This window comes from Phaenicophaeus curvirostris, chromosome 3 (assembly GCF_032191515.1).
Source record: "Phaenicophaeus curvirostris isolate KB17595 chromosome 3, BPBGC_Pcur_1.0, whole genome shotgun sequence".
NCBI lineage: Eukaryota > Metazoa > Chordata > Aves > Cuculiformes > Cuculidae > Phaenicophaeus > Phaenicophaeus curvirostris.
This window is the reverse complement of record NC_091394.1, coordinates 49,205,453-49,233,290: the sequence shown is the minus strand read 5'-3', so window position 1 is coordinate 49,233,290 and position 27,838 is coordinate 49,205,453. Positions and strand designations below refer to the sequence as shown.

The following is a 27,838-nucleotide window of genomic DNA, read 5'->3' as shown; positions in this document are numbered from 1 at the left end:
GACAGTTCTTGAGCCAAAGAGCAGACTGATCACAGTGTCCGTCCAAAGACTCTGCTTCTCTGCTGACAATGGTCACTATGACTTGGACCTCCGCCACAACTCTCTAATCTTCTCAGAGTTGACCCGCTTGCAAACAGGAACCTTTTGGTGCCAAACCCTCCTCCTGCCATCTGCACAGCGAGCTGCCTTGACTCTCCACTCTCTCCCTGCCCTTCCAAGATGAAGCTTTGTGTTTCTGGATCAAGATGACTAAATCTTTTTTTGGAAAATCTGCACAACCAACTATTATTAAAAAGTTTTACTCTTTATTGAACGTAAAATACCTATCAAAAATCTACTGCCTAGCAACAACAACAACAACAGCAAACCAGTCACAATCAACAGCCACCATCCCTGAAACCAAACAACAAACTGTGCCTGATGCGAGTTAGCTGCTGCCTTCGGTGTCGGCACTGAGGCTTTCTGCGATGTCATTTAACCCGGCTTTGTTCAGCGCAGCGATCAGATTGTCAGGGGTTGCGTGTGCGCCCTCCTGATCCTGCCAGGCAACCAGCAGCTGCTTCGCTCTCATCTTCATGTCCTCGCTGTCTGACTCGATCTGCCTTATATCAGACTCCTTCATTTCCAAGTAGGGGGCCAAGACCTTCCACTGCTCCCCGAGCCTGTGAGCAAATGACTCGATTTGTTCGCCTGTCATGGGTTTGTCCCGTTGTGCCTCCGGACCTGGGAAAAATCAAAGGAAAAATAACAGTGAGATATAGGAAACGTCTCCAAGTACTGCAAATTAATCTTCCCTGATCTGCCCCATTCCAAACCTCCTAATTATTTCCTAACAGACCTATGCTGTTCCTTCAGTTGTTAAAATCTATTCAAGAGCTCTGAGAACAGAAAGATTTTTACAGATGCATTACCTCCTTTTTTCCAACAACCCTTGTTGCCCAGGATAAAGAAAAAATCTTATTTTTTATATTATCTCCTGTTTAACTGAGAAAATTGCTAAAGCCTCAAGTAAATCAGAACTGCCTCCACCAAACGAACGCAAGGATTTTGGCAGGCAGCCTGCAATTTTCAATATGCGAGTCAACTATAATATTAAAATACAGAGTAATCTTTAACATTCAGTTGTCTTTTTGACTTAATTTAGTCACTTTACTCAGAGTTAACTCAGGCAAAATACACTTTGCTTCCCTTTTACTGAGTGACCGAAGCCTCACATTCCCATTACAAGCAGGCTTGGGAGTAGGACAGGAACTTTAACACATAGTCAGCGCTTTAAGGAATTTTTTTGTCCTTCTGGTATCAAGACAAAACCATGGAATGCTGTGCTCTGCTGGGAAGGCAAGAGCTGCAGGGAGTACACAGGTGGGTTTGCACACATAGCTTATCATGGTCTACAATCCATGGCTCACCACTTGTGTTTAGTTTGCTCTTTTTAAAGAAAAAGCCCTGATGACTGAATTACTTACACTCAGAAATTAACAGCATTCTTAATCTTTAATAACTATCTCACCCTCATGCTGCCTGACGAGCCAGCTGGCAGGGAGTGGAAAACACTAAGAACATGCAGATCTTACTTTCATTGTTTTCCTTTAATAAAGCATCATTATCTTCCTCATCTTCATCTTCGCCTGTTTTTATTTCTTCAGAAGGAGGCTGCAACGAGAGAACTAGACATTACTGAATTAATTTTGTGACTAAAGAGAAATTTTACAACTCTGTGATTGTCTCTGGAATGTGAGTTAGAATGGGAAACCTACCATGATCCCACACGAGAAATAAAATTCCCCTGATCTCTTGTATCCAAAATAGCAGTAACGAGTGTTCTAATAAAACACACTATTAACTAAAAAATGAATGAAAGAATTCACTGCCTTCACAGGATTGTCTCCTTTTCACAGCAAGTACAACTAAGCATTACACGCCTTGCCCTATTACTTAAAAAAACCAAACAGCTTTCTATGAGATCACTACTGATGAACACTTTTTTGCATTCTTTACTAATTTCATTCCTCACTTGGGAATTCCTCAAGGTTACCTGTCCTTTCAAACTTCTTCAATGTGGCAAACAAATATGCGAACAACAAACTTTTCACTCTCTGAATTAGCTGAGACAAACAAAAGGCTTCTTTTCCCATGTTTCAATCACAGGCCTTACCTACGTATTTCTTTCTTGCCACAACATTTAGTATGTGACAGCAGTACCGTCAAGAACACTGCATAAAGCGATATCTTAAGATATGAAACAGCCTTCCCCCCAGTATTCTTCTAAAGTGGCTATTAGTATCCAGTTATGTCTGATGGCTGAACAAATAAATAAGCTAGATATCACAAATCCAACCTTCACACCTCAGTAATTTCACACTGCAGGCAAGGAAGGTCTCAAATATGGAAGCATGGGTTCAAATCCAGAAGTAACTGCGGGGCTGTGTGCTAACTCAAAGGTTTAGAAAACGCTCCCTTCCCCAACTGTTAGTCTCTCTTATCATTGCGCATATAGTGACGCGGAAGACCCCTGTCTGGCCTCAAATTGGTACTGCTGGACATGCAAAGTGTTAATGCCTTAGATTTACAGTTCCAGAAGGTCTGTTTTTCTTTACGTATTTTAAAAATCAGGGGGCTGACAGAATCGCTCCGGTAAGTCTTGCTATAAAGCTCCAGTAAAACTTGTCACAGCATCTTCAGCTGCACACCCTGCCCCCTCTGCTGCCCTCCCAGCAGCCACAGCTACTGATACTCACGAGCCCTAATGCCAGCTTAAGACTTCAATATGTGACTTGCACTACAACACAGATCCCAGGACACTGCGTACAAATATATTCCTGTCTACCAGCCCCGCAGGGAAACTCAGGATTACCACAGCTGTTTGTTCACAGCATACAAGGCAGAGCCCCGCAGTTACTTGGTTAGTCTGTGGTATTCATAGTTTATTGTTACTGTGATCTCCACTGATCGGACCAATTTTACTTGCAATTTCTATTTTAACTTCCATTCCGTGGTCTTTTTTCCCCTCTTCCCTCCCCATGTACCGAATGGATTGCAGGAACACAAGCAGGATGTCAAATGAATTCAGCATTTATTATTATAGGATATTACTTACAGGCAGCTCCTTGGCTAATTTGATTACCATGTTTTCTAGATATTCAGGCAAGCTCTTGAATTGCTGGTTCGTTGGCTGGAAGAAGTGGGGACTTCTGCGTGCGAGAAGTCTCAATGCTCTCCAGCCATAGTTAGAATTGTTCACGGCCCTATAATAAAACACGAGGTTGGATTGTGAGCTTGTCATCTATAAAAACACAGGAAAAAGATCTGAGGCATTTACTAATTAATATAATTCTGTCCAAACATTTACATTTTTTGGACATTACTAGTGTCCAGCACAGATATTGGTAACACAGATAACAGTCCGTTTCCTTTAGCATTCCAAGCATGCAAGAGATCAAAATAAAGCAAAACTCAAAGATTAACGTACTTATACTTATTTTCAACCATGTTTTCAGGGTCTGCTTGTTCAATAGCTTCTTCAAAAAACTCCTCCAACGTTGGCATATACTCTCTAAAAAAAATAAAACAAAGTGCTCAATACTCCTCACAATCTACTCTCAAACTGCTGCTTTTCTGTTCCTTCAAACACATCAAGCTTATCCACTGAACAAAAAACCCAAAACACCTACTCAAATATAACAATTGCAAGGAAGCAAAGAATCTGACACACGTAGCTATAGAACTATTCACTGCATAATCCCTGAAGCGTACCAGTAGTTGCTAGCACTGCCTATTAGATGTATTTAGCCCTTCTGCCACACCAAAAGGTGACATGAAGATCTGTCAACAGCTTTTGGTGCAAAAAGACTATGGGACCTAAGGTGAATTCTGGCAATAAGGAACAAAAACTTCCATAAACACTGGCCGTGTTACAAAACCGCTGCCACTCGCACAGCTCACAAGTACTCAGGAGTCTAAAATAGTTGTTAGTTTTGTGCAATTTGACAGGATAGGGTAAGTAGAACATGGCCTGTTTACTCCCCAACTCTCCCGTTTCAGTTTCATCATTTACCAGGGAAACCTAGACTACCATTACTCCCCAATTTCAATTATTCACAATCATTAATTTAGAGGAGGGGAAAATACTATTTGTGCTTAATGATCCAATCTTAGCGGCTCTCCGGCTTGCTCAAACATGTTCATCTCATCCCCCACGGTGATCCCTGTACCTTCTGCTGAAAGGACTTCAGTCAAAGTACATTCAATACACGTCCAAAGTCTACAGGAATCAGGAGAAACTGATCCACTTGAAACAGACTGAACAGCACCAGAAATCTTGGGCTCAAAGAGATGGGATCAGTGGCATGATGTTGTCCGACTGGAGGCCTGTCACTTGCATATGCAGGGGCTCAATACTGAGGCCAGTGCTATTTAGCACCTTCGTTATTGACCTCCTGATGATGGGACATAGCACAGCCTCAGCAAGTTTGCAGACCAGAAGGTTGTGCTGCCACACAGTGAGACCTCAACAGATGGAAGGAATTGGCTGGCAAGAACCTTATTAAGTTCAGGAAAAGGAAATGCTAAGTCTGGCCCCCAGGGAGCAACAACCCCAGGCACCAGTAAAGGCTGGGGACCAACTGGCTGGAGAACAGCTTTGCAGAAACGGTTTTGGTGGACAGCACCACGACCAGGAGCCAGCAATGCACCTTTCTGGCAAAGGAGGCCAGCAGCATCCTAGGCTGCATTAGGAAGAGGGTTGCCAATGGGTCAAGGGATGTGATCCATCCTTGCTTCTATTCAGCACCAGCGAGGTACAGTTGGAGTGCTGGGTCAGGTCTGGGCTCCCCAGCACAAGAGACAGGGGTCCAAGCAAAAGGCTGTGCAGGGACAGGAACATCTGACATCTCAGGAGAGGCTGAGGGAGCTAGAATTGTCTACCCTGGAGAAGAGAAGGCTTGGGGACAATAAATACTTGATGGGGGCAGTAAGGAAGGAAGAGTCAGACCCGACCCTACTCGGTGAAAAGCACAATCTGTTATACAGGAATTTCCACCTAAGCATCAGAGAAAACACCCCAGACTTTCCTGGGAGAGTGGTCAAACACTGGGACAGGTGGCCCAGGAAGGCTGTGAAGCTTCTGCTCTTGGAGAGACGTTCAAAATCCAACTACGAAGATCTCAGGCAACTTGCTCTGGTTAACTCTGCACTGGTTGAGCAAAGGGATGGACTAAGGACCCATCTCCAGAGGTCCCTTCCAACCTCAGCTCTTCTGTGATTTAAAAGACAATATCTGTGGTTCACACAGGACATATTAAAAAGGTGAATGATGTTTCTGTTCTTAGAACAGCTAGTGGTTGCTCCTCAGATATTCAAACCAGTACACAAGGAACCATGACCTAAAAAAATAACAGAAGTAATATTCACACTGACCAGGACGAGACTGCTGCTTTGAGGACTACAAGCAAGAAATACAGATTACCGAAGAGCTGTAAGACAAGATTATCAGTGATGCGAAGCAAGTTCATCGATCTGCAGTTTTCCTTCCTAACATGTTACGAGAGACACATCTGGTTCTACAAGGGAACCCAGTGATCAGTTGGGGTGAGGGGAAATTGCACTGGTCTATAAATTCACTTTTGTTTTGAAAAACATTTTGCTCAGGAAAGGAGTGCTCTATGCATGTTCACATGTAGAAACATCACCAATTATTGGAACCAAGGCCAGCATCTGGAACACCCATCTGATTTGAATCTTGCTATACTTGGCACTATGCAAAAACTTTAAGTTTTTAAAAGCCAGATTTTATCCCAAGAACAGCTACCTAAGAAGATGACAGGTAAGGAAGTATTACCCCATTTGAATGGAGACATGAGAATCCAATGCAAAAAGCTACAGTCAAAGACTACAATAAAACTTGCAGCTGAATCCAGATCCCCCAGGATCTTTTCCTTCCCCTTTACCACGTCATGCATTTTCTTGGTTTAGATCCTTTTTTTTTTTTTTTTTAATTTAACAAAGTTGCAGCACAATACAATCACGCACAGGTCATCAACAGCTTTGGTTCTGAACACAGTTCCACCTTTAATCCTTGGCCTAGTACAGGCAAGTATCCTGTTAGAGGCCTTCCGGCACATACCAGACTCAAGGAATGAAGGCACTTCCTCTGCAGAGCCCTCAACCTCTGGAAAAGCAACGCCATCACTCGGGACATCTGCACAGCTAGCACCTCTCCCCAGGCATCCAGCATTCACAGACACTATTAGCAAAGTTCTCTTTGGGAACTGTCTCATTTCTTCTCCAGATTTTCATACTAGGTACCATGTCTGCACAGAAAATGAATATGCTCTCTTTAACAAATAAGAGAGCCATGCAGCAAAGTACATTGTCAGTATTTCCTACAATTGTGCAAGCAGAAGCAGAGGGACAACCAATAATGCATTTTTCTACATCTGCACCACTAGCAGATCCAGTACACACTGAAACAATGACTGCAAGCCATTTCCCTCTTATCTGGTATAGTTCAAAGCACACGGCTCCTTGAAAATAATAGCCAAATAACATGCTAACTTCATTAGAGCCCGACTTGGCAATCTTCCTTTATTATATAAAGGTACTTAATCTTACAATCACGCTCTACAAAATTGGAATTTCCATCTGTTTTTTCGCTTAGATTTTACTTTACTAAGCAATGGAAGTTACTGACAGTATAAACACCAGTGTAGAAAACCATAACAGATTTTAAGGCAAAGATTCTTACAACCAGCCTCACTCAAAACACACAGTGAAATGGCAAACCTTGCAAGATCATCATATATACTTATGCCAATTTTGCAATAGCTGTTATTTTGTGTGCAATTAGAGCATTGAAAGAGTCAGTGAGATACCATCTTTTACCTACCTACTCTCAGATTTACAAGCTTCCATGTTATCAGGACATAAATTCCAAAGGCGGGTCAGTTCCTCACTGAAAAGAGAGGCATAAACACATATTAAACTCCACATTCGTCATTCTATCATTCCATGCTCCATCATTCACCTAAGACAGGCACAGAAAACAACGCTACCGGAATTCTTACCCCAGAGCCTTTATAATAAAGCACATACAAACTTTGTGATACATATACATTAGGAATTACCAGAAGTGAAAGAAGTCTGACACTGCAAATTAAGAAAATTGTTACATTTTTATTGTACTCTCTTGCTTATCTATGTTCAAGAAGAGTAACAAACTCTCTTTCGAAACTAGCTAAGGGCAGGCCATTTTATTTTGATAAATGAAATAATTTATCACTTTCTTTTTCAGGAGGGATATTTTACTAAACACTCAGTACAAGGTTTTGAAGCTCAAGACAAGGTCAAAATTTCCACACCTAGGTTGGGTGAACTGCTACAACAAAAAGACAAGCCTTTCTCCTGAAAAATGAAGCGGAAAAACATTGCACTTAGTGTCATGCAGACTATGGCACTTCTGTTGGAGAGGACGTATCAAGAATAATCCTTTGCCCCAAGTATAAAATACCAGTGGGTGTTATTTTAAAACCCTTGGCACAGACAGATTTTAAAAACATAAAGACAGGAGTATAAAAACTGACCCAAAAAGTACAAACAACTGATTTTCAACCAGTAACTTACAGAATATTTAAAAGGGATCTACGAGAGATGACTATAAGGAAAGGAAGCCTACTGAAAGTTTTAAAAGGCTGTTCTTTCCTGGCAGTTCCAACGTGAGGAAGTTTGAAAATTACTGGCTAGGAAGGAAAAAAAAGTCAGCGGCAAAAAATCCCCATAGAAACCCCACAACCAACTAAACTAACTAAACCCCAGAAACCCTGTCATGAAAAAATTCCAACATACTTCCCCATCAGGATTTTTTTGTTTGGTCCTTTTCCTAAGAAGTCTTCTGGAGCTGGTCTCTTTCTCACAGGCCTCATTGGCTTTGAATCAGGTGGCCTAAAGAAAAAAAAGTACTCTTTAGTATCAAATCACTAATATTTAGAGAACAAAATCAATGCATTTCACTTCAGCTGGTGCCAAGTTAAATCATAATGAAAGTATTCAGAAGTACTGTGATTCTACGAGTGGAAGGAGGGCAGAGAGGGAAGAGGAGAGAGAAAGCAGAGTAAGGAAAGGGATTTGCCAGACACCAAAGTTAGTTCATTCACAAATTTAAATGGTTTATCTGAGTCCCAATACAGAAAAAGCAGCAAATCACATTTATGACAGCAGGACATACTAAGCTTGATCTACATGATTGCAAGTGTGCTTTCCCCAGGTGCACCTGATTTCATTGGATCTGAGATCAGGGATCCCAAACCACTGAGGTTAAGGTAAGACCTACCCAAGCTGAAACTCTGGCTGAGATCTAAAGGAGACAGAACATTTATAAGAAGTCAAATTTCATAATTTTACTTCTCTCCCTGCAATAATAATTTCTCTCTTCTCACAGCTCCCCTCCCTGTTTTGCAAACAGCTGAAGTCACAAAGAGGAGTCTCTACCCACTCTCTCTCCATAAAAGAACTATCTTTGGGAAGAGGTAACAACCCAGCTGCTCCTTACTTCAAGAGGATACAGTCATGTCTAGAATGAAGAAGGATGGAAATGGAATGTTTGATCACCACCTCATGATAGTCAAGTAGACGCAGGGAGTCAAAGTTCAAGTTTTGCCATTAGTCAGTAACTAATTACACAGGAAACCTTTCAATGGTGACAGCCACCTAATCATAATGCCCTTTCAGGTAAGTGGTGACCACCAAGTGGCAGACCTAATAAGTAAGGTGTGCCAGAGGAGAACTACTACACAAAACTCTAGGTATGCTGTTCCATCAAAGCCATAACACTAAGGGCTTCATTAGAGGCAACTCAAAGCGGTTTATGGGAGAGTCAGGCACTTCTTCAGTCTCGGGTCTGCTGAGGGTAGGAGAGGAGACAACATGCTTCAGTCAATGCATTCTTGGTATTAAGAGAACAAAATGTTGCCTTGAGACAGTGAGGAATGCTCTCCTGAGATCCCACACATGCCTAACCACTGCTCCACTAGCATAATAAAACCCTAAGACTCCTGACAGAAACATAGGAGCCTTCTCCACACAAAGAAGGGACATTCAACCATGCAAATCTCAAAGCTGCACAAATTGTTGATGTTCATATAGACCATGGCTACATATTCTGAAGTTGAAGCAGCAACAGCAAGCTTCTACTTCATAACAACGTTACCTTTCTTTCACAAAACTTGGGCAACCTTCATTTTTCCACGAGTTCCAGTTTTCTTCCGTATTTAGTATATGCTACAGAAACATAATATTCCACACTGTTAGAATCAAACACCGTTAAAGTAGACCCTAAAATTCTTAATTGAGCTATTACAATTAAGGAGAAAACTATTACTCTGTATTTCAGCCACTATTTTAGAAGTCTTCAGTAAAGTCTTGGCAACTGGTTCAGTTTATTAAAAAATAGTTTAATCTCCACTCCTCAATAATTGTGGGAAAGGCTTAATTCCTCCTTCTCTAAATAAGAAAATGGATGCAGCCAAAGTAAAGGAAAAAACGAAAACAAGATGACAGCTTCTTTTTTTTAATTCTACTTGCATCTTATTCCTAACCCTTTGGCCACAGCACTCCTTTCTGAAAAGATTTTCCTAAAAAATGTGTTTCGTTTTGTTTACTTTTTCCCTCAACAACCAATGTCGTCTGTATGTACTTATGCTTGATGGCAGGAATTCACATTTGCATTTCTTCCCAGGAGACAGAAAAGTACATTAACGAAAACAGTGGAAAAATATGACTATAGAATAAGACGATATGAGACCTGTTTTACTAAGATCATAGAATCATCAAGTGGTTTGTGTTGGAAAGATTCTTAAAGATCATCCAGTGCCAACCCCACTACCATAGGTAAGGACACCTCCCACTAGGTCAGTCTGCTCAAAGCCTCATCCAGCCTGGCCTTGAACACCTCCAGGGATGGTGCATCCACAACTTCCCTGGGCAACCTGTGCCAGTGCTTCACCACCCTCACAGTAAAATATTTCTTCCTAACATCTAATCTAAATCTCCCCTCTTTCAGCCTGAAACTATTCCCCCTCATCCTATCCCTGCACTCCCTGATAAAGAGCCCCTCACCAGGTTTCCTTGCAGGCCCACTTGATGAGAGAAAAATTCCCTCAGATGTTATGCCCATGTTCCAAAAGCCAGTTTAAACCAATACTGCTTTTTTATGCTCTGTACAAACTTTGTTCAGACAGGCATCAAAGTACTTACCTCTACCATTTTCGAGAATCTTTCCCCATCTGGAGGATTTTCTGAAAGAAGCTATGATCGGGAGGGAGAAAAGTTATTTTTTTGCATTATATTTGTGGCAAAAGATGCAGGAAAAACCCCCCAAAGAAAATGCTGGTTACTGCTTCAAAGGCAGTCAATACAATATTACATAACAAATATTTTTCCACGTAATTTTTATAGAAGAAGTATTTACTGTACCAACCTGGTAAACTGCTTTTGTAGTGTCTTCAATCCAAAGAGACTGTTCATCTGTTAGAACATAGTTTGAACTGGAATTGCAGAAAAAAAAACAAACCAAAGAAGTATCCTTAAATCAGCTCACTTCCGTTTTTAAAATGTGAAGTTTACTACACATCAAAATAGCACTGAGGACACATCATTTATACTACATACTCTGAGAGGATCTTAAGAAAGCACTTTGTGCTCTGGTCCTGTTCCAACGACTGGCTGCTTAGTAGTTTGTGGAGTTAATTAGATGTGATCATGGAATATACTTTCAGGTTTAGCTTCATCCAAAAGGTCTAATTTGTGATTTGAGATCACACCTTGATGTTGGACTCAAAGCACAGCAAGTGTGCATGATAAAAAGATTTCCTTCAAGAAAACCCTCTCCTAACCCCAGCTATAGCACTGCTGTAGACAAGCCCTAGTAAAAGAAACAGTTTACCAACTGTATACAGACTACAAATTGTAGGCTATAAAATACAGCATAACCTGAAGGCATTAAACAAAGTTGCTTTGTTCATCTAGAATTATAATGCAATAAGTGAAAAAGAACACAGAAAAAGATATAATATGGCTCACTTCATTCCCAAGCAGAGACCAGAACTTTTTTAAACTTTAAAAATCAGACGAGAATCTAATTTTTGTTTTCACTGGTTCAAGAAGAGTCCATTTGAAGCATAAGCATTAACATTCCATTTTCAGAGTTCAAAAGCAATATAACACAAACCATTTTTTTATGAAGGAGTAGGTACCTTAAGTAGCAAGTATAAACAAGACTACAGCTAAGTCAATAGTATGAGAAAGGCTTTAAGAACTGATTTCTCTTACTGAAGAGGATATTTCCTTAAAGATAAGATGTTTTATAGTTAGCATTATTTTGCAATAACTACACGAAGTATTCTCTTACAGCTTTTTTATGCCATACTATCCTTGATGATTGATAAACGGAGTGCTTTTAATGAATACTTTAGTGAATTGTCATTGAAATGACTGCCTATCACCTCTACAGAGTTGAACAGCAATCCAGAAGACGTGAATTCTACTCCTTCTCGACCACCACATTGCCTTAGTAAATACTCTATAGCATGAGGGCAAAGATCCTAATCTAGCTTGCAAAGTTCTTTCAGATTTCTTTATAAAAAGCAGTGATAGCAGCTTTCCATATTAATCATTATGCGCACATGTGGTCAAACAGCCCAGGAAATGAACCGAGAGGTAGTTTTTTTCAGCACATCATTAGAGTACAGAGTAGGAAAAAACAGTACTGTTCCATCCCATTAATGGATGCTTTTTTATAAAAAGTAATAATTGCCACTGTTATTTCTGGCTGTTTTAGACTGAATGCTGTAGCACACCAGGAAAAAACAAATTGGCAACCAATGCCACATTGTGGAGTTGGTACAGATTCAAAATGATGCCACATCATTTTGTGGCAGCTCATGTTGTTCTGACAGTGTGCTGCTGCCGAAGAGAGACTCCTTCCCTCTCATGGCCGGTACTCACTTTGAGCAAGCTTTAATGGCATCTGCTTTTCTGAGATCACACTCAGCTCACAAATGTGGCAGAAAACCAGCTCTGCAGAGAGGAGCAGATTGGTTTTTTTCGGTTTAGTAAACACAGATTCAAGTAAGTCTAATTAACACTAGAGCCACTGTAAGGAAGGGCAGACAATCACGCAGAGAAAGGCAAGAATGAGACTCCCCCTTTCCTGCTGTAAAATTACTTCAGCCACACCTTGCATTTACCAATCCAAGGCTCTGCAAGTTTCAAAGGAATCTTAGAATAAGTAGATATGAGCTCTTTCAAAATATTTTGGTTTGCGTCCAAGCTCTTAGCTCCCCCATCCCCAAAACAAACCATTACCACATTACCTTTTAAATTTGACCTGTCCCTTCAGATACTGAAACAGTATTAGGTACTGCAGCAAGATGTGACGGCGAAAATTGCTGTCACTCAGCTGTAAATCCATCAGCTAAAAAACCAAACAAACAGGAACAACAAAAAGAATTACACATCTTAAAGACACTAAACAGTAAAAAGATCCAACAAATGTTTTCAGATAAGCTCCACAGAGAGTGTTCTCACAACAAAATGATGGCAAGTCATTACAGAATCTCTACTCAGTATCACCTATACTTTCAGGGCAGCATTTTGTAAGGCATTAAGATTGGCAAACTATCACCTAGCACAACTTAGGAAAAAGTATCAAAATTTCTAATGAAATCAATTTACTAAAAGCACAAAGAACTGCTTGTAGAAGTATCTCAAGGCATTAGTTTAACTAGTTTTATAAAGCTGGATTTAACAACATTCACTTTGAAGCAAACAAGAATTCTGAAAAACAAATACTCCAATATTTCAGTAACTGAAGGACAGTTGGTTCTCTTTTCCTTTTGAGTTACTGGCTACAACATAAGGATTCAGCTACCACAGAAGCATTCGCTCTCATCAACGCTTACATAGTGATAACACTCTTGGTTTCCACCCCATACACTGTACAGCATGATAAGTTATACAAAGGGAACATCTTAAGATTCTTGGAAGAAAAAAGCCTTTGACTAGCGGGTATTAGTTAAGCAACTGGTTCTACATCTCTGATACTACATTATTTTAAAATTGTCAATACACAGGTCAAAGGCTTATGAGGAATTTACCTACTCATGAGAGAGTAGGATGAGAGAAAACTCATCTTGCACTGAGACTTGTCTTCTGTCATCTACTAATACATGCATTTAAAAGTTACTGCTACATATTATTCCAAGGTGAAGACAACAATTTTAGGATTAAATTCAACCTAACGTTGTATTTCTGACTTAATAATAAACAGAATTAAAAAAATCTTAAGATCTTTTTCAAAGCAATTTTAAACAAGACTATGATGATGCAGAAAATATACATAGCATATCACCAGCCAAGCTTTGAAAACCTAATTCTAAAAGCACTAAGAAAAAGCAACAGATATTTAAATATTTACTCTTGACTTCCCTTTCTAAACTTAACAATACAAATCAAATGCAATAAATAAATGTCAGCTTTACTGCAGACTCTTATTCAGATATAGCAATCCCTGAATCATCAAGTAACAGAGGAAATCCACAAAGAAAGAATAAAATTAAAAAATAACAGAATAAAATGATCTAAACAAAATGATAAAACAATGTAATGGGACACCCAGAGAAGCTGTGGAGCCCATCTGTGGAGCCAATCAAAACCCAACAGACACAGCACTGATCAACCTGCTCTGGCTGAGAACTATGAGCAGGGAGGTTGCACTACACAGGCTCCTTCCAATCTTGACTAGTTTGTGATTCTGAGGAAAAAAAAAAAAAATCACATACCTTTTCACTAGTCAGGAATTTTGCAAAATACACATGTTCTCCTCCTGTTTTCAGTTCTTCCAGCTTTTTTCGGGAAGCCTGAGTATCATCTAATTTGTAACTTTTGAAAACAGCCAAAACTTCTTCTGAGTACTGTAGAAAGAGAGTTATTTACCACATAAAAGTAATATAAAAACTTCGTCTTTAATTACAGAACAGCACTAGATAAATTGCTTGTAAACCTGCTATCAGCCAGTCAAAACAAGACCTATGTGCCACCAACATGTGGGAGTTCTCTAAACAACACAAAATACAGTAAAACTGCCATTTATCATTTGAGAACATCAAATCATCTGGAGCATTAAAAATGCACTAAGAAAATAAATGGGTTGTGAACAGTGCACAATTGTTTTGTTGTTTAGACGTTATGAAGAAAAAAGTGATGATAGTGCTATATTTAAACTTAAGTTGTTCAACATATACAAAGGAAGGCACATAAGTGAGAGTTAAATTTGCACTGCTGCTCTTGTAAACAATTCAGAGCCTTAAAGCTGCAATGAGGAAAAACTCAAAAATTTCATCTGAAAGGCTTAACTCTGGCCTTATTCAGTTTCTCTGAAGCACACAAGGGTTTTTTTTGCAGGTTTTTCTTTTTTTTTTTTGAAAGCTGAGAATGTTGATCTAAACAACTAGATTTGTATTATGATGTCTGAGCAGATATTACCTCTTTTTACAAGAACACACAGAACGAAGATTATAAAAAACCCCAAACAAGCCACACTTCTTGCTATTAAATAAACACTGAATGGCAAATTGTAAAGAAACAGCTTAGCAATAACCATCAACATTCATACTAAGCAGAACTGAAGTGAACATTCAAGTAATGGCTTCTATGAAGAGATTTGTTTCTTTAGAAATCTATCATCCTTAGGGTCCCACTAGGATCACTGTAACTACTCAAAAGTAAGGTCTAGGACTAGGTAAAACTATCTTTCTTGTCGGGAAAAAAACCCAACCCACCCAAGCCCACAAGTTCTGCTTTTTGCAGCTGATGAATCAGAAAAATGATACTTCTGACATTTTTCAACATATGAAGTCTTTCTGCTAGTGACTCATACAAGTTTTATTAGGGGATTTACTGTACACATTAATATTCTGTTTACTGTCAAAGTTCCACTTCAGAAAACAGCAAAATCCGTTTCTTCATGCACTTTTATTTTCAAGTGGCATTAGCTTTTCAACAGTTCTATTTGTATGCACTCAATCTTCTACTCATATAAATGGTTATTTTTACTTAGGCTGAATGCATGAAAGCACAAACTGAGATTACCTTAAGAAAAGTTTTCCATGAGACCTTCTCATAGCACTGCACAGGATTTCTAAAATAATCTTGAAGTGACCAGAATTTTCTATACAGGTTATAATCTATTGGAATGGAACTAGGGGGAAAAAATATTCAAAGGGTTAAGAAAATCCACATTGAAAGCAATCTATTAAATTCAAGTCTACTCAGGAATGTGCAATCACAGAAATTAATTTTATAAGTGAATTAAGTCAATAGTGAGACCTTCCAGAGAAATCTATAATTCAGAATTTATATGTAATAGAGTTTGCGGTCCAATCTACTGTTGCTTTCCCACCAGAAGAGCAAGAATCGCGTTAAAATTCTTAAGATCCCTTTTTCTTATTAACTGGAGAACGAAGAGGAACACATCTTACATAGCATGTAATCAGAATCCCTGAATATATCTTGCCAGAACAAATTTTGTCAAGATAATTAAATTGTGAAAAAGAGAGAGCAACAGTAGTTCCGAGCCAGTGTGCAAGTTTTTCAAATCATCTGTAGATTTCTTTCCTCCTCCAGGCATCTCCACTTAGACTAAGACACTGCCAGGTCACAGCTAATCCTGAGAGGACAGGAAGTAAATAGAATTCCAAGTATGTTTAAGGGTATTTCCCAAACAGCTCTCCCCCTTCACTTTATAAAATTTTGTTTCAACTTCTAGAATTGCTATAAGCTCACCAGCTTGTTGGTGCTTCATCATCTCCCATTTCACCTTCTTCTACATCCATACCTTCTTCTCTCTCCTCAGTGTGCTAATAGGAGAAAATAATTAAAACCAAATGCCACTACGATTTACAAACAGTCTTCATTGCATTCTTTATTTTAAACATTCAATTATACTTTAGATCAGAAGCTGAAGCTAGTAATTCAAAAGATCTCAAAATAGGAGAAGGCTCTGAGGAGACCTTATAGCAACCTTCCAGTACCTGAAAGGGGCCTATAAGAAAGCTGGAGAGGGACTGTTCACAAAGGCTGGCAGTGATAGGACTGGGGGCAATGGATATAAACTGGAGAGGGAGAAGATTTAGACTACTATAAGGAGGAATTTCTTCACTATGAGGGTGGTGAGGCACTAGCACAGGTTGCCCAGGGAAGCTGTGGCTGCTCCAGCCCTGGAGGTATTCAAGGCCAGGTTGGATGGGGCCTTGGGCAGCCTGATCCAGTGGGAGGTGTCCCTGTCCATGGCAGTGGGGGGTTGGAATTAGATGATCTTTAAGGTCACTTCCAAACCAAACTATTCTATGACTCTGTGATTCCAGTAAAATATGCAACAAATTCCTGTCTACCCTTTGCAATGGTAGCTGTACTTCTCTTGAAAAAAAGTTGAAGGGACAGCCCTACCCTCCATACACTGTGGGGAAAACTTAGTGACATGATAGTGCTAATTCCTCACAGTAAAATGGATTTTATTCCCCTCAAAGTTTAATGTACGAGTTAACATGCCTACTTTCCGAATTAGCAGTTTGATCTGGAAGAGGGATAACTGAACTACAAACATACAGTTTGAACATTGTGCACAGCAGTGCATTTCTGCATAGTCTTGCACGTTTCTTGCAGAATGAGTGAAGAAAAACAGGAATTTTCACCTTCTGTCCTAGAGTGCTCTCATGTTCATTGGTGTTGAAAACAGTGACATTTTCCAAGTTAAACTGACTCTGCAAGTTAAGTCCTGTGAAAAATAAAGGGTCAGTCTTAGAAGCTGTGAAGTTCCCAAGCCTGTTCAGAGTTGTTTATGAAATGCTGATATTAAGTTCTCAGAAACAGCATTCAAAACTGGTGTTTGAAACCACAGCAAATGGAAGTCACAATATCAAGGAACAAGAACTGTGATACAAGTACAAAGTGATTTTCTACAACTGAATTTGGTCTACATACATCATAAACTTAAAAGATTCAGCATACTGAATCTTCATTAGATGTTAAGTGTAATGAAATGCAAAACATAGCTCACCTGACTTTTCTGAAAGTGGAAATAACCTTGCCAAAAACAGTTGAATTCTTCCACAGAAGACAGTGTTCTGTGACTTAGATAATCTTCTTAGGAGGTCTAAATATTGTAAAAAGTACAGAATATTAGTGTTGATCCCTCTTTCAATTTCTCATGCCTTAGAATTCAAAACATGAGCTACGCAGCTAACAAAAGAAAGCTAACACTTGTAAATGTAAATGCTAGTAACTTCCTCAGATCACCCATATTTTTTCCAAAGGCACTCTACTAATTATCCTAATACCTTCAACAGCAATAAAAAATGAGCTGAAATGAATCCTACTCAAATACAGACTCCAATATAGGTCTTGTCATTGCTGAGGAATAAATATTGCTCTGATGATCTGCAATAACAACCTTCACTGATGAAGAGATTTTCCGTAAGGACTTTTACATTAACCAGAAGGCTCAAATATCTGCCAAGATGAGTGATCTGCCTCCTAACTTTATTAATTATTGAACACATCTGAATGTGAATCAAATTATTAAACTCACTTTAATTCGCTGAGACAGGGAGTTCTCTAATTCCCCACCCACCCCTCTGAAAAAACACAACTCACCATTGCACATCCGTAGCAAGTAATTTTTTCCTGCAGAGTAAAACGTATTCTGAAATGAAACAAATGTATTTAGATCATTAAGAAGATCCAGAATCTTCTTGAGCAGAACTTGATTCAATCACAAGCAACGAGTAATTTAAAGTCATTCCTTCTGTTAACAATAAATTTCATTTTTCTCTTAAGAGGCAGGTTTCACAAAAAGGCAACATAAAAAGTCCAAGAAAGCATAAACCACAACATTTAAATCCAGCTTCCATATAGAAAAAACACAAGTGACAATGAACGGTAAGAGCAGTTTAATTTAAATTTAAATTAAGTTAATTTAAAAAGTTTAGTTTAAAATTTAACTTCTTCTCCTGAGACACACCAACTCTTACATTTGTTACTTTTATTATTACATATGTTATTCATACACATATGGAAAGAGCAATACACAGACGATTTAGAGCACTCACAGTACTATTTATTTGGCAGCAGGAGAAAAATTGATGGGTTCTTGAATTAACTATAAAGAACAGTTTGTGAACATAATGGAAGGGGGCCTGTTACCTGAAACAGAACAGCCTGAATGCCTATGGAAGGTAGCCTTGGTTAAGAAATCCAGGTTAGGAAAACACAGAGAAGCTGGAATGCTTTCCAGCACCTATGTAGTTGCTGACACCTGCAGTCCCAGCAGTACTGCCAAAGGGTAAACAAAGAATACTGAGATCCAGGATTTCTTATGATCTTGCAATAAAATTCAGGCAGCTTAGGACTTCTGCCTGAGAGCCTGAATTCCCTCTTTAATTAACAGTGCCCGCAACACAAGCAACTCAGCAGCTTGTTGCAGCAGCTCTTCTCCCGCTATAGCACCACGGCACAGCAAGACTGGAAAACACTCACACAGGCCTCAAAACACTGATAAACATATTCACCATCGTTATAGTTCACAGTAATGGAAAGCTCATTAAGCAAGTGACCAAGATGATGACCTGCCCTGCAATAATGAGAGATACAGGAACCTCCTGCAGCTCCGAAGAAGAGGCGGAATCAATCAAGAAAGAAGCTACTAATACAAATTGTGCATCAGAAGTAAAATTTCCAGTTTCTAGATGTGACAAACACGGTATGATGTAGAAAAAGGAGCTGAAAAATTATGGCTTGTTTTATTATTAATCTTCTGCCCTCTGCTGCCCAGATATTATTAAGCCTCAAAATGAAGTGTGCTATTTTAACAGAAAGGAATACAAAGACAGTTAAAATCCGTTTGTAAAAATGGTTCAGGAAAACAGGATCTTTGGCACAACTATATCACATTTTGGAAAAATACCTACCGACTTCCATGTAGCAACATTCTTCTCCACAAAAGTGAAAATTTTGTCACACTGATCCAAAGGCAGGCAATCCAGAACATCCCCCAGAAGAACAAAAGGGGTTGATGCAGTGCAGATACCTATGAGGAACAGGGAATATTTTATTTGGCCAATTTGAACTGAAATGCAATAAGGATGCATGGCAGCTCAGGGACAACATGCCAAAAAAGAAGAAAATGTCCCCTCAGTTCCTAGAAATCCTAACAAAATGCTTGGTGTAAAGCATGACCTTTCATTAAAGCTATTTCTATATGAACACACATGCAGATGGACTTTACAAATAATAAAGAATTAATGTTCTAAAAACCTTGAAGGCTGAAACAATCCCACATCAGTTTGCAGGCTGCAAGAGAACTCTTTCAGACTTATAAGCACACGGTCAGTTACACTACACACACTTAAGAAGTCTGAGACTTTTCCTCAAGCAAAGCACCACTAAAGCAGTGCTCTAAGTTTGTCTAACCATGCTCGGTAGTTTGGAAGCAGCCACATTCCTCAATCACAGGTCTCCTTACACTACAGTTCATAAAACGTATCTGTAGCTGAGTTATGCTTACTAAGACAAACAAGTATTTGATGCATAATATGAACAAATAAAGGAAAGAAAGCTCTTCAAAAGAGATTAGTACAATGATTACTGACACAACAGACAGTTCTAGAAAAAGATTCAGGTATCTAACAAACAGCCCCATGCTGACAGGGCAGTACTGGGAGACAAGCACCGTTAATCAAGAGAGATGATTTCTGGCTCTGCCAGCAACTGACAGAAAGCCCTACAAGTCATTTAACCTCACTGCCTCAGCAGTCGCGTTTCTGAAATTATGATGGGATACTTCTAAGCTTTTTACAGTGGTGGACAAAGATAGAAAATGCTAATTAAGCTGCAATAAAACCCATGCCTCTTCCTTTGCTATAAAAAAGAAAAGGAAAAAAATTTCAACACAAACATCACAGATATAACTGACTTTAATCATACTTCACTCTTCTCATGAGACAGAATTAATAACCACTAGCATAAAGATCACATATTATCAAATCTAATGCTGCAGATGATGTACCAAAATCAAGATTTTAAAATCCCCCTAAACAGCCCCTAAAACTGCCAAGAGACTTGAAAAAAAAAGATGCTTACCTTCTGTGACTCCATTAATAGCAAGTGAAATAATTGCCAGGAGATTTTCACATGGGGCTTTGTTTATCTAAACAAAGAGAATAGTGTCAAACTTTTCTATTCCGACCTAGATACATGTAGCAAAACTACAATTCTTGTTTCCAAGTAAGTGTATTTAAAACACACATTAACATTCAACTAAACACAATTTCAAACAATCTATTAAACTAGACCCATTAATTACTATATAAAGACCCATTAATTGCTATATAAAGCTTTTATTGAATGAGTAACATTTCTTTACTACTTCTGGCCATTAAAGACCCTACAATATTTACTGCATAGAGAGTGTTAGTTACCTCTGAAAACACTCACATTCAGCCTTCAATACCAACAAAAACGTTCTTTGATTCCTCTTCTCACCATTCTTTTCAGCTGACAGGAAGCTTTGTTAAATGTTAGAAACAGTTAACCTGCTCCACCTCACTCTCATTTAAGTACAGTTGTAGAACAATGCATATTTATGAACGAGCATTTTAAGACATAGCAGACTTTCATAAACACTACAAAGAAGTGCTGGAAACCGGCTCTTGCTATACTGTGGTATCTGGAAAATACTGCTATTCTGTCCTACCTATCACTCTCCTTTAATCATCTATATTCAATCTTAATTTTGTAATTTTTACACAATTAATGTTTTTAATAAACAGTATTTCCTTATACTAACATAGGTTGCAGTTAATACATTAACTTGCAAACAGAAATTTGAGTTTTATAAAGAGATAAGCTGTAGCAGTTTAAAGTACTTACTATTTCTTCTTCTACAATAACTCTAAAAGCTTGATCCAAGGTGCACTTCTTTTCATTTTCACTGCAAATGCAAACATTCCACATCAGATAAAAAACAACTATTAGAGACAAGACTACTACAAATTATCTGAATTGGCACCTTTTAAAAACAAAACAGCATTTGCTTACCTGCCAGGAATCTGGTTAAATGCATTCAACAAGGGCTTGATACTTTTGTTATGCAGAGCCTCTCTGGTGGAAGTCTACCAAAATGTAAAGAAAGAAAAGTTACAAAACTAGTAGGATTACAAGGGGTAATGGGTATAAGCTGCTCCTCAGGAGATTCCAATTGGATTCCGGAAAAAAAAATTTTCACCATGAGAACAGTTTAACATTGGAGTAATCATAGAAAGATCTGGGTTGGAAGGGACCTTAAAGGTCATCCAGTTCCAAACCCCCCGCCATGGGTGGGGACATCCCACCAAACCACGTTGCTCAAGGCCCCATCCAACCTGGCCCTGAACACCTCCAGGGATGGGGCCATGCACAGTTTCCCATGGCAACCTGTGCCAGGGCCTCACCACCCTCATCATGAAGAATTCCTTCGTAATGTCTGATCTACATCTTCCCCCTTCCAATTTAAAGCCGTTCTTCCTCATGCTATCACTCTACACCCTTGTAAAAAGTCCTTCCCCAGCTCTCCTGCAGCCCCTTTTAAACAGCTTCCTGTTTAACCTGGAGAAGAGGAGGCTGAGGGGAGACCTTATTGCTCTCTAAAACTACCTGAAAGGAGGTTGTAGAAAGGAGGGTGCTGGCCTCTTCTCCCAAGTGACAGGGGACAGGACAAGGGGGAATGGCCTCAAGCTCTGCCAGGGGAGGTTCAGGCTTGAAATCAGGAAAAAATATTTCACGGAAATGGTCACTGGGCACTGGAGCAGGCTGCCCAGGGAGGTGGTTGAGTCCCCTTCCTTGGAGGTGTTTAAGGGACGGTCGGACAAGGTACTGAGAGGCGTGGTTTAGTGATTGATGGGAATGGTTGGACATGATGATCCAGTGGGTCCCTTCCAACCTAGCGATTCTATGATTCTCTTCAGGTACTGGAAGGCTGCTCAGAGGTCTCCCCAGAGCCTTCTCTTCTCCAGGCTGAACAACCCCAATAATCTCCCAAGCGATATGGCAAACTCCTCTACACTTAACACTTTTATGGCTCAGCTCGACGGGGTTCTGGGCCACCTCATTTAAGCTACGTATCATCTACATCAGCATGGCGGGGGTGGTGGTGGGTGGAACTGGATGATCATTAAGGTCCCTTGCCACACAAACCACCGTATCTTGTCCCGTCACACCCCATCCCGTCCTGGTGGGACCAGATGACTCCCAGGGTCCCTCCCTGGCACCCTACGATCTGCTCTACTTCACGCAGATTTCCTCTCCCTGACCGGTAAACGCTCCCCTGGGCCCCCGCCCCCAGCCTCCCCCGCTGGACCTTGGGCCCCTCCCTGCTCGGCGGGACACACGGGGCAGCGAGGGGAGCGGGGGAAAGCGGGGCAGGGAGGGAGGAAAGGAAGCCTCTCCCCCGGGCTCACCGTGAAGCGGAGCCGAGCCTCCGGGAGGCTGAACAGCGGCGGGGACATCGCTCAGGACGGGCGCGCGGCCGTGACGTCACGCGCTGCGCCGGCACGTACGGCCCGGGGCGCCCCGCCCCCGCAGTAGCCACGCCCACCCAGTAGTCACGCCCCCATCCACAATAGCCCCGCCCCCCACTCGCCACAGCCCGCCTTAAGCCACGCCCCATCAAGGCCTGTTCAATGTCTTCATCAATGACCTGGATGAAGGCATTGAGTGCACCCTTAGCAAGTTTGCAGACGACACTAAGCTGGGAGGAAGCGTGGATCTGCTGGAGGGTCGAGAGGGTCTGCAAAGGGATCTGAACAGGCTGGACCGCTGGGCTGAGTCCAATGGCATGAGGTTTAACAAGGCCAAATGCCGGGTCCTGCACTTGGGGCACAACAACCCTGTGCAGTGCTACAGACTAGGAGAAGTCTGGCTGGAAAGCTGCCTGGAGGAGAGGGACCCTGGGGGTGTTGGTTGACAGGTGACTGAATATGAGCCAGCAGCATGCCCAGGTGGCCAAGAAGGCCAATGGCATCTTGGCTTGTATCAGAAACGGCGTGACCAGCAGGTCCAGGGAGGTTATTCTCTCTCTGTACTCGGCACTGGTGAGACCGCTCCTCGAATCCTGTGTTCAGTTCTGGGCCCCTCACCACAAGAAGGATGTTGAGGCTCTGGAGCAAGTCCAGAGAAGAGCAACCAAGCTGGAGAAGGGGCTGGAGAACAGGCCTTATGAGGAATGGCTGAGAGAGCTGGGGTTGTTTAGCCTGGAGAAGAGGAGGCTGAGGGGAGACCTCATTGCTCTCTATAACTACCTGAAAGGAGGTTGTAGAGAGGAGGGTGCTGGCCTCTTCTCCCAAGTGACAGGGGACAGGACAAGAGGGAATGGCCTCAAGCTGCACCAGGGGAGGTTCAGGCTGGACATTAGGAAAAAATTGTTCACAGAAAGGGTCATTGGGCGCTGGAACAGGCTGCCCAGGGAGGTGGTTGAGTCACCTTCCCTGGAGGTGTTTAAGGCACGGGTGGATGAGGTGCTAAGGAGAATGGTTTAGTGTTTGATAGGAATGGTTGGACTCGATGATCCGGTGGGTCTCTTCCAACCTGGTTATTCTATAATTCTATGATTCTATGATTAACACGCGCACATTTATAGCCCCCGCCCACCGCCCGACCCAGCCCTCCTTAGCCCCTTAGCCCCACCCCCTCAAACCCCACGCCCCTCACGTAGCCCCGCCCCTCACGACACGGCCACTTTAGCCCCGCCCCCTCCTCAGCGCTGCACCTCCTTCTCCCGAGCCCTTTCCCTCGCCGCGCCCCTTCATTCAACGCAGCCCCCTTAGCACCGCCCCTTTCTGCTCATTCTGCCTCCTCATTGGCAGCAGCCCCATTAGCCCCGCCCCTCACTAGTCACGCGCATCATTAGCCCCGCCCCTTTCACGGTATCCTGCCTCCTCATTCGCCACAGCCCCTCCTTATCCCCGCCCCTTCCCTTTGGGCACGCACCCTCCTCCCCGCGGGGTTTTGAGGCATGGGGGATGCAAGTCAATGCTGCGTGTCTGTAGCGTTTTGTCCTACTGAAAATGGCTGTGAGGGGTTAGCAACACAGTCCCTGGCCCCAGCCAGCACGAGTTGATGAGGGGAAGGCCCTGCTTGACAAACTTAATTGCTTTCTGTGACGAGCTCACCCACCGAGTTGACCAAGGGATGGCAGCTGGTGAAATCCTCATGGATTTCAGTAAAGCCCTCGATACAGTCCCTTGCAGTAACCTCGTGAACAAAATCTCCAGCACGCGGCTGGATAAACACATAGTGCACTGGGTGAGCAATTGGCTGACAAATTGGGCTCAACCGATGGTAGGAAAATGTCTGTGCTTGAACACACATCCATGTGAGAATTAATTGATAAGTTTTGCTGCAGCTGGTTTGTATGTTTAATTATCTTGTTATATAAATCTGTCTTCATATAAATCTGTGTTGCATCGAGAGATAATACGCAGACAATCTCCAGACATGATGTTTAGCTGTCTAGCAAGATGTAGTTGTCTTAGGTCAAATGATAACCTGAAGGGAGTCTCCAGACATGGTTGAATACTCCAAAAATATAATAAGCAACCTTGGAGATATTTATATGTTTTTTTGTCTAAAACTAGTATATATACCCACTGCTTTTGTAACATGGCATGCCTTTTTAAGAAGGGCATCCAGTTCAGTGCTGAATTGTGAAATAAAAATATTATTACCTTTGCTTTGAAGACTTTGTCCTTTTTAATGTTTTACCAGTGTATGAGTGTTTCTCACATCTACTCGAGTGAAGCGATCGAGCTGAGCTTTGTCTTGTGTGGCAGGTTAGAACATGTTCTATAACCATCTCTGTGTCTCTCCCTTCCCACTCTTGGTTCTTCAGCTATAGGGTTAGTCTGGGGTGGTTTTGTGTTAGACCTTGTATGTTCCTTGGTGGCTTCTTGCTAGGACTACCAAGGGCACCTCAGAACTGATTGGTTTCTCCCACTGCTTCTTTACCCTGCTTTCCCTTTTGCTATCAGCGCAGAAGCATTTGATTCACCTTCCTTTCCTGCTGTAAAGAAACACCTCAAAGCAAACAAAAAACCCCACCCTATCTTTTCTATTGCCAGTGCAGAAAGTCCTTAAGCAATTGCTGTTATGTTAAGCCCAGCTGCTTGGCTGAGCCTGCCAGCCCATCCTGGTGATAAGTGGCCCTCAAGATGTGTGACTCGCACTAAGCAAACCAGTCTAAGTCTGTCTAGACTGTCATTGTGCTCCTGAGTGTGTGGCTGCCCTTAAATTGATATCCCTCAACACAGCAAATCTTGCATTGCAACACTGAGTGGACTTATTTCACCCCTGGAAGACAAAGTGATGTTCTTTCATGAAGGTAGGCTGCTCCCTCTTGTTTGTGGAGACCTGCTGGTCCCAACTCAGTGGGCAAGGAGCACTGTTCTGCCAGAAACCCTGGGGGCTCTGTGAGGGGAAGATCTCTCAATGCACGTGGCATTCTTTCTTGACACCCTTTGATCATCCACTTCTAGTTGCTTTGGGCTGCAGTTCCCCAAGCGGCTGAATCTCTGGTTTCTTACCATCAAAGGGAGAAGTGTCCTTAGGTCCTGTTCCACTGGAGACAACACAGACTCTGACCCTGTGGGAACTGCTGTGAGTCCCCACTCAGATCCCAGATTGTTTCTATCTGAAGAGGTTACTATCACTCAAGCCAAAAATATGTAATTGCTATTAGAAAATATGGAACATAATGAAAAGTGTAATTTGCTGGAAATATTTCTGTATTGCCTTTTAAAAACTAAGAAAATAAAGCACAATTTTATGATGATTTAAATCTGAAAACTTCTGCTATTTTTGGCTTTTTTTTACCTTTTATTTTTTAAACAAAACCACCTCTCTCCTCCTTCTTGCTTTTCAATTCCCTCCATTCCTCCCCACTGGATAATTTTAAATAAGAAAGGCATGGTCTCATCTAGTTGGAACCTCCTTTCTCCCTTTCACCCGAAATATATAATAGAGCAAAGGTTTGTCATGAATTATTCAGCTGTCATAATGAAAACAGACTTTTAAGCCCCAGTCTGTTCTGGTTTACAGTTAGTTATACAGGGAGTAATTCAGGTACCTGAACTAAAATGCCTGGTGCCACACTAAACATCTCAGGGTACTGGAGGCACCTACACAAAGCTGGCACATGAGAGTGGGAGCCATAGGACCTGCATCCTCCTGAAGCAACAACTGGAGGTCAGGCGGGATGCCTTTCCATGTCTAAATTGGCGCTAGAGATCTGCATTGCATCCATAGAAAGTAATGGTGGATTATAATTCTCTGTCGTGTAGATGTCTATGCTGGGCACGGCCTTTGTACTTCATGGGAAGGGAGTCTTAGAATCATCTCTCAAGCATGTGTTATCTCAGCTTTAAGCAACTGGGATAAGACAGGAGGAATATGACCCTATAAATACCTGCTTCTCTGGATTCACCACAATAATCTGAATTAGACAGCCAAGGTTAAGTGAGATCAATCCTACCCCAGATGACATGTTTTTCACTTTTTAGATTGATACAAGCATGTAAAGACAGCATAGAGTTGACATTACGCAGAACACCTAGGAAGTATGCATAGAATATTGTTTTGCTGAATAGCATGGAAGATATTTTCATTTTCTTACATCCCTTCCTACTTCTACTCACAGGAGAGCTGAGCCTGTCCTGATTCAACACAAATGAGCTCATCCCATGCCTTTTTCTTAGCTAAAACCCATGATAAGCACAGTGCTCATCTGTCTTTGTCACACAGTTATGATGATCTAGAAAGCTGGAGGAGATGTTTCTTATTTTTGTTGACTTTGCCACCCTCACCAGTGCATGTACAACTTGCACAGGACAGAGTACCCATAACCAATATATTTGCCACCTAGTTATGGTACCAGGCTGAAAACAGGAACAACATGTTAGCCTAACAATACTGAGAAAACTCCCAGTGGAGTAGGAATATTGCTTCAGAGTTTCTGAGTTGCAAATGGCCACATTTTGTGCAGGAACATTGCTTTCAAAGGAGCTACAAATGTCTGTTTTTTTGAGCAGGAACATTGCTTTCAGTTCAGTTACAAGTAGTCATTTTTTTGTCTCAGGAAAGAGAAATATTGACCATTTTCATAACTCATTCAAATTGCTGAATTAGTCTGCACTGCAGATACCTGACTAGCCAGTTGTTCTTTTCTCCTCTCAAGTCTCTTTCCTTAGAATCATAGAATCACTAGTTTGGAAAGGACCCACTGGATCATCGAGTCCAACCATTCCCATGAACCGCTAAACCATGCCCCTCAGCACCTCATCCACACATCTTTTAAACACCTCCAGGGAATGTGAATCAACCACCTCCCTGGGCAGCCTGTTCCAGTGCCCAATGACCCTTTCTGTAAAGAATTTTTTCCTAACGTCTAGCCTGAACCTCCCCTGGCAGAGCTTGAGGCCATTCCCCCTTGTCCTGTCCCCTGTCACTTGGGAGAAGAGGCCACCTCCTTGCTCTCCACAACCTCCTTTCAGGTAGTTGTAGAGAGCAATAAGGTCTCCCCTCAGCCTCCTCTTCTCTAGGCTAAACAACCCCAGCTCTCTCAGCCATTCCTCATAAGACTTGTTCTCCAGACCCTTCACCAGCTTCATTGCTCTTCTCTGGACTCGCTCCAGAGCCTCAACATCCTTCTTGTGGTGAGGGGCCCAGAACTGAACACAATATTCGAGGTGCGGTCTCACCAGTGCAG

General features: G+C 41.4%; 1 protein-coding gene across 2 annotated transcripts; it reads right to left on the bottom strand.

The window, feature by feature from the left end:
* Positions 1-285: 285 nt before the first annotated feature.
* Positions 286-22,629, bottom strand: THOC1 (THO complex subunit 1). Of its 2 annotated transcripts, XM_069853940.1 has the most exons (22): positions 22,539-22,629; positions 21,142-21,215; positions 20,974-21,034; positions 20,185-20,251; positions 19,014-19,132; positions 17,701-17,749; positions 17,105-17,200; positions 16,740-16,822; positions 15,832-15,905; positions 15,139-15,247; positions 13,830-13,961; positions 12,363-12,463; positions 10,469-10,535; positions 10,246-10,296; positions 9,200-9,270; positions 8,324-8,347; positions 7,840-7,935; positions 6,884-6,949; positions 3,470-3,553; positions 3,098-3,245; positions 1,575-1,653; positions 286-723 (listed from the first exon to the last, which is right to left on the bottom strand). In XM_069853940.1, exons 1-22 carry the CDS (start codon positions 22,584-22,586, stop codon positions 428-430), a joined length of 1,995 nt encoding a protein of 664 aa, XP_069710041.1. In that variant the 5' UTR covers positions 22,587-22,629; the 3' UTR covers positions 286-427. The 2 variants fall into 2 exon arrangements, with proteins under 2 accessions (XP_069710041.1, XP_069710042.1); XM_069853941.1 differs by lacking the exon at positions 8,324-8,347.
* Between the last annotated feature and the right edge of the window lie 5,209 nt (positions 22,630-27,838).

Coding starts and splice junctions, on each gene's coding strand:
- THOC1 (XM_069853940.1), bottom strand. CDS start 22,586: ATGTCCCCGCCGCTGTTCAGCCTCCCGGAGGCTCGGCTCCGCTTCACG. Junction 13,962..15,138: donor CATGGAAAACTTTTCTTAAG/GTAATCTCAGTT, acceptor CTCTTTCTACAG/TACTCAGAAGAAGTTTTGGC. Junction 6,950..7,839: donor AAAAAAATCCTGATGGGGAA/GTATGTTGGAAT, acceptor CTCTCTTTTCAG/TGAGGAACTGACCCGCCTTT.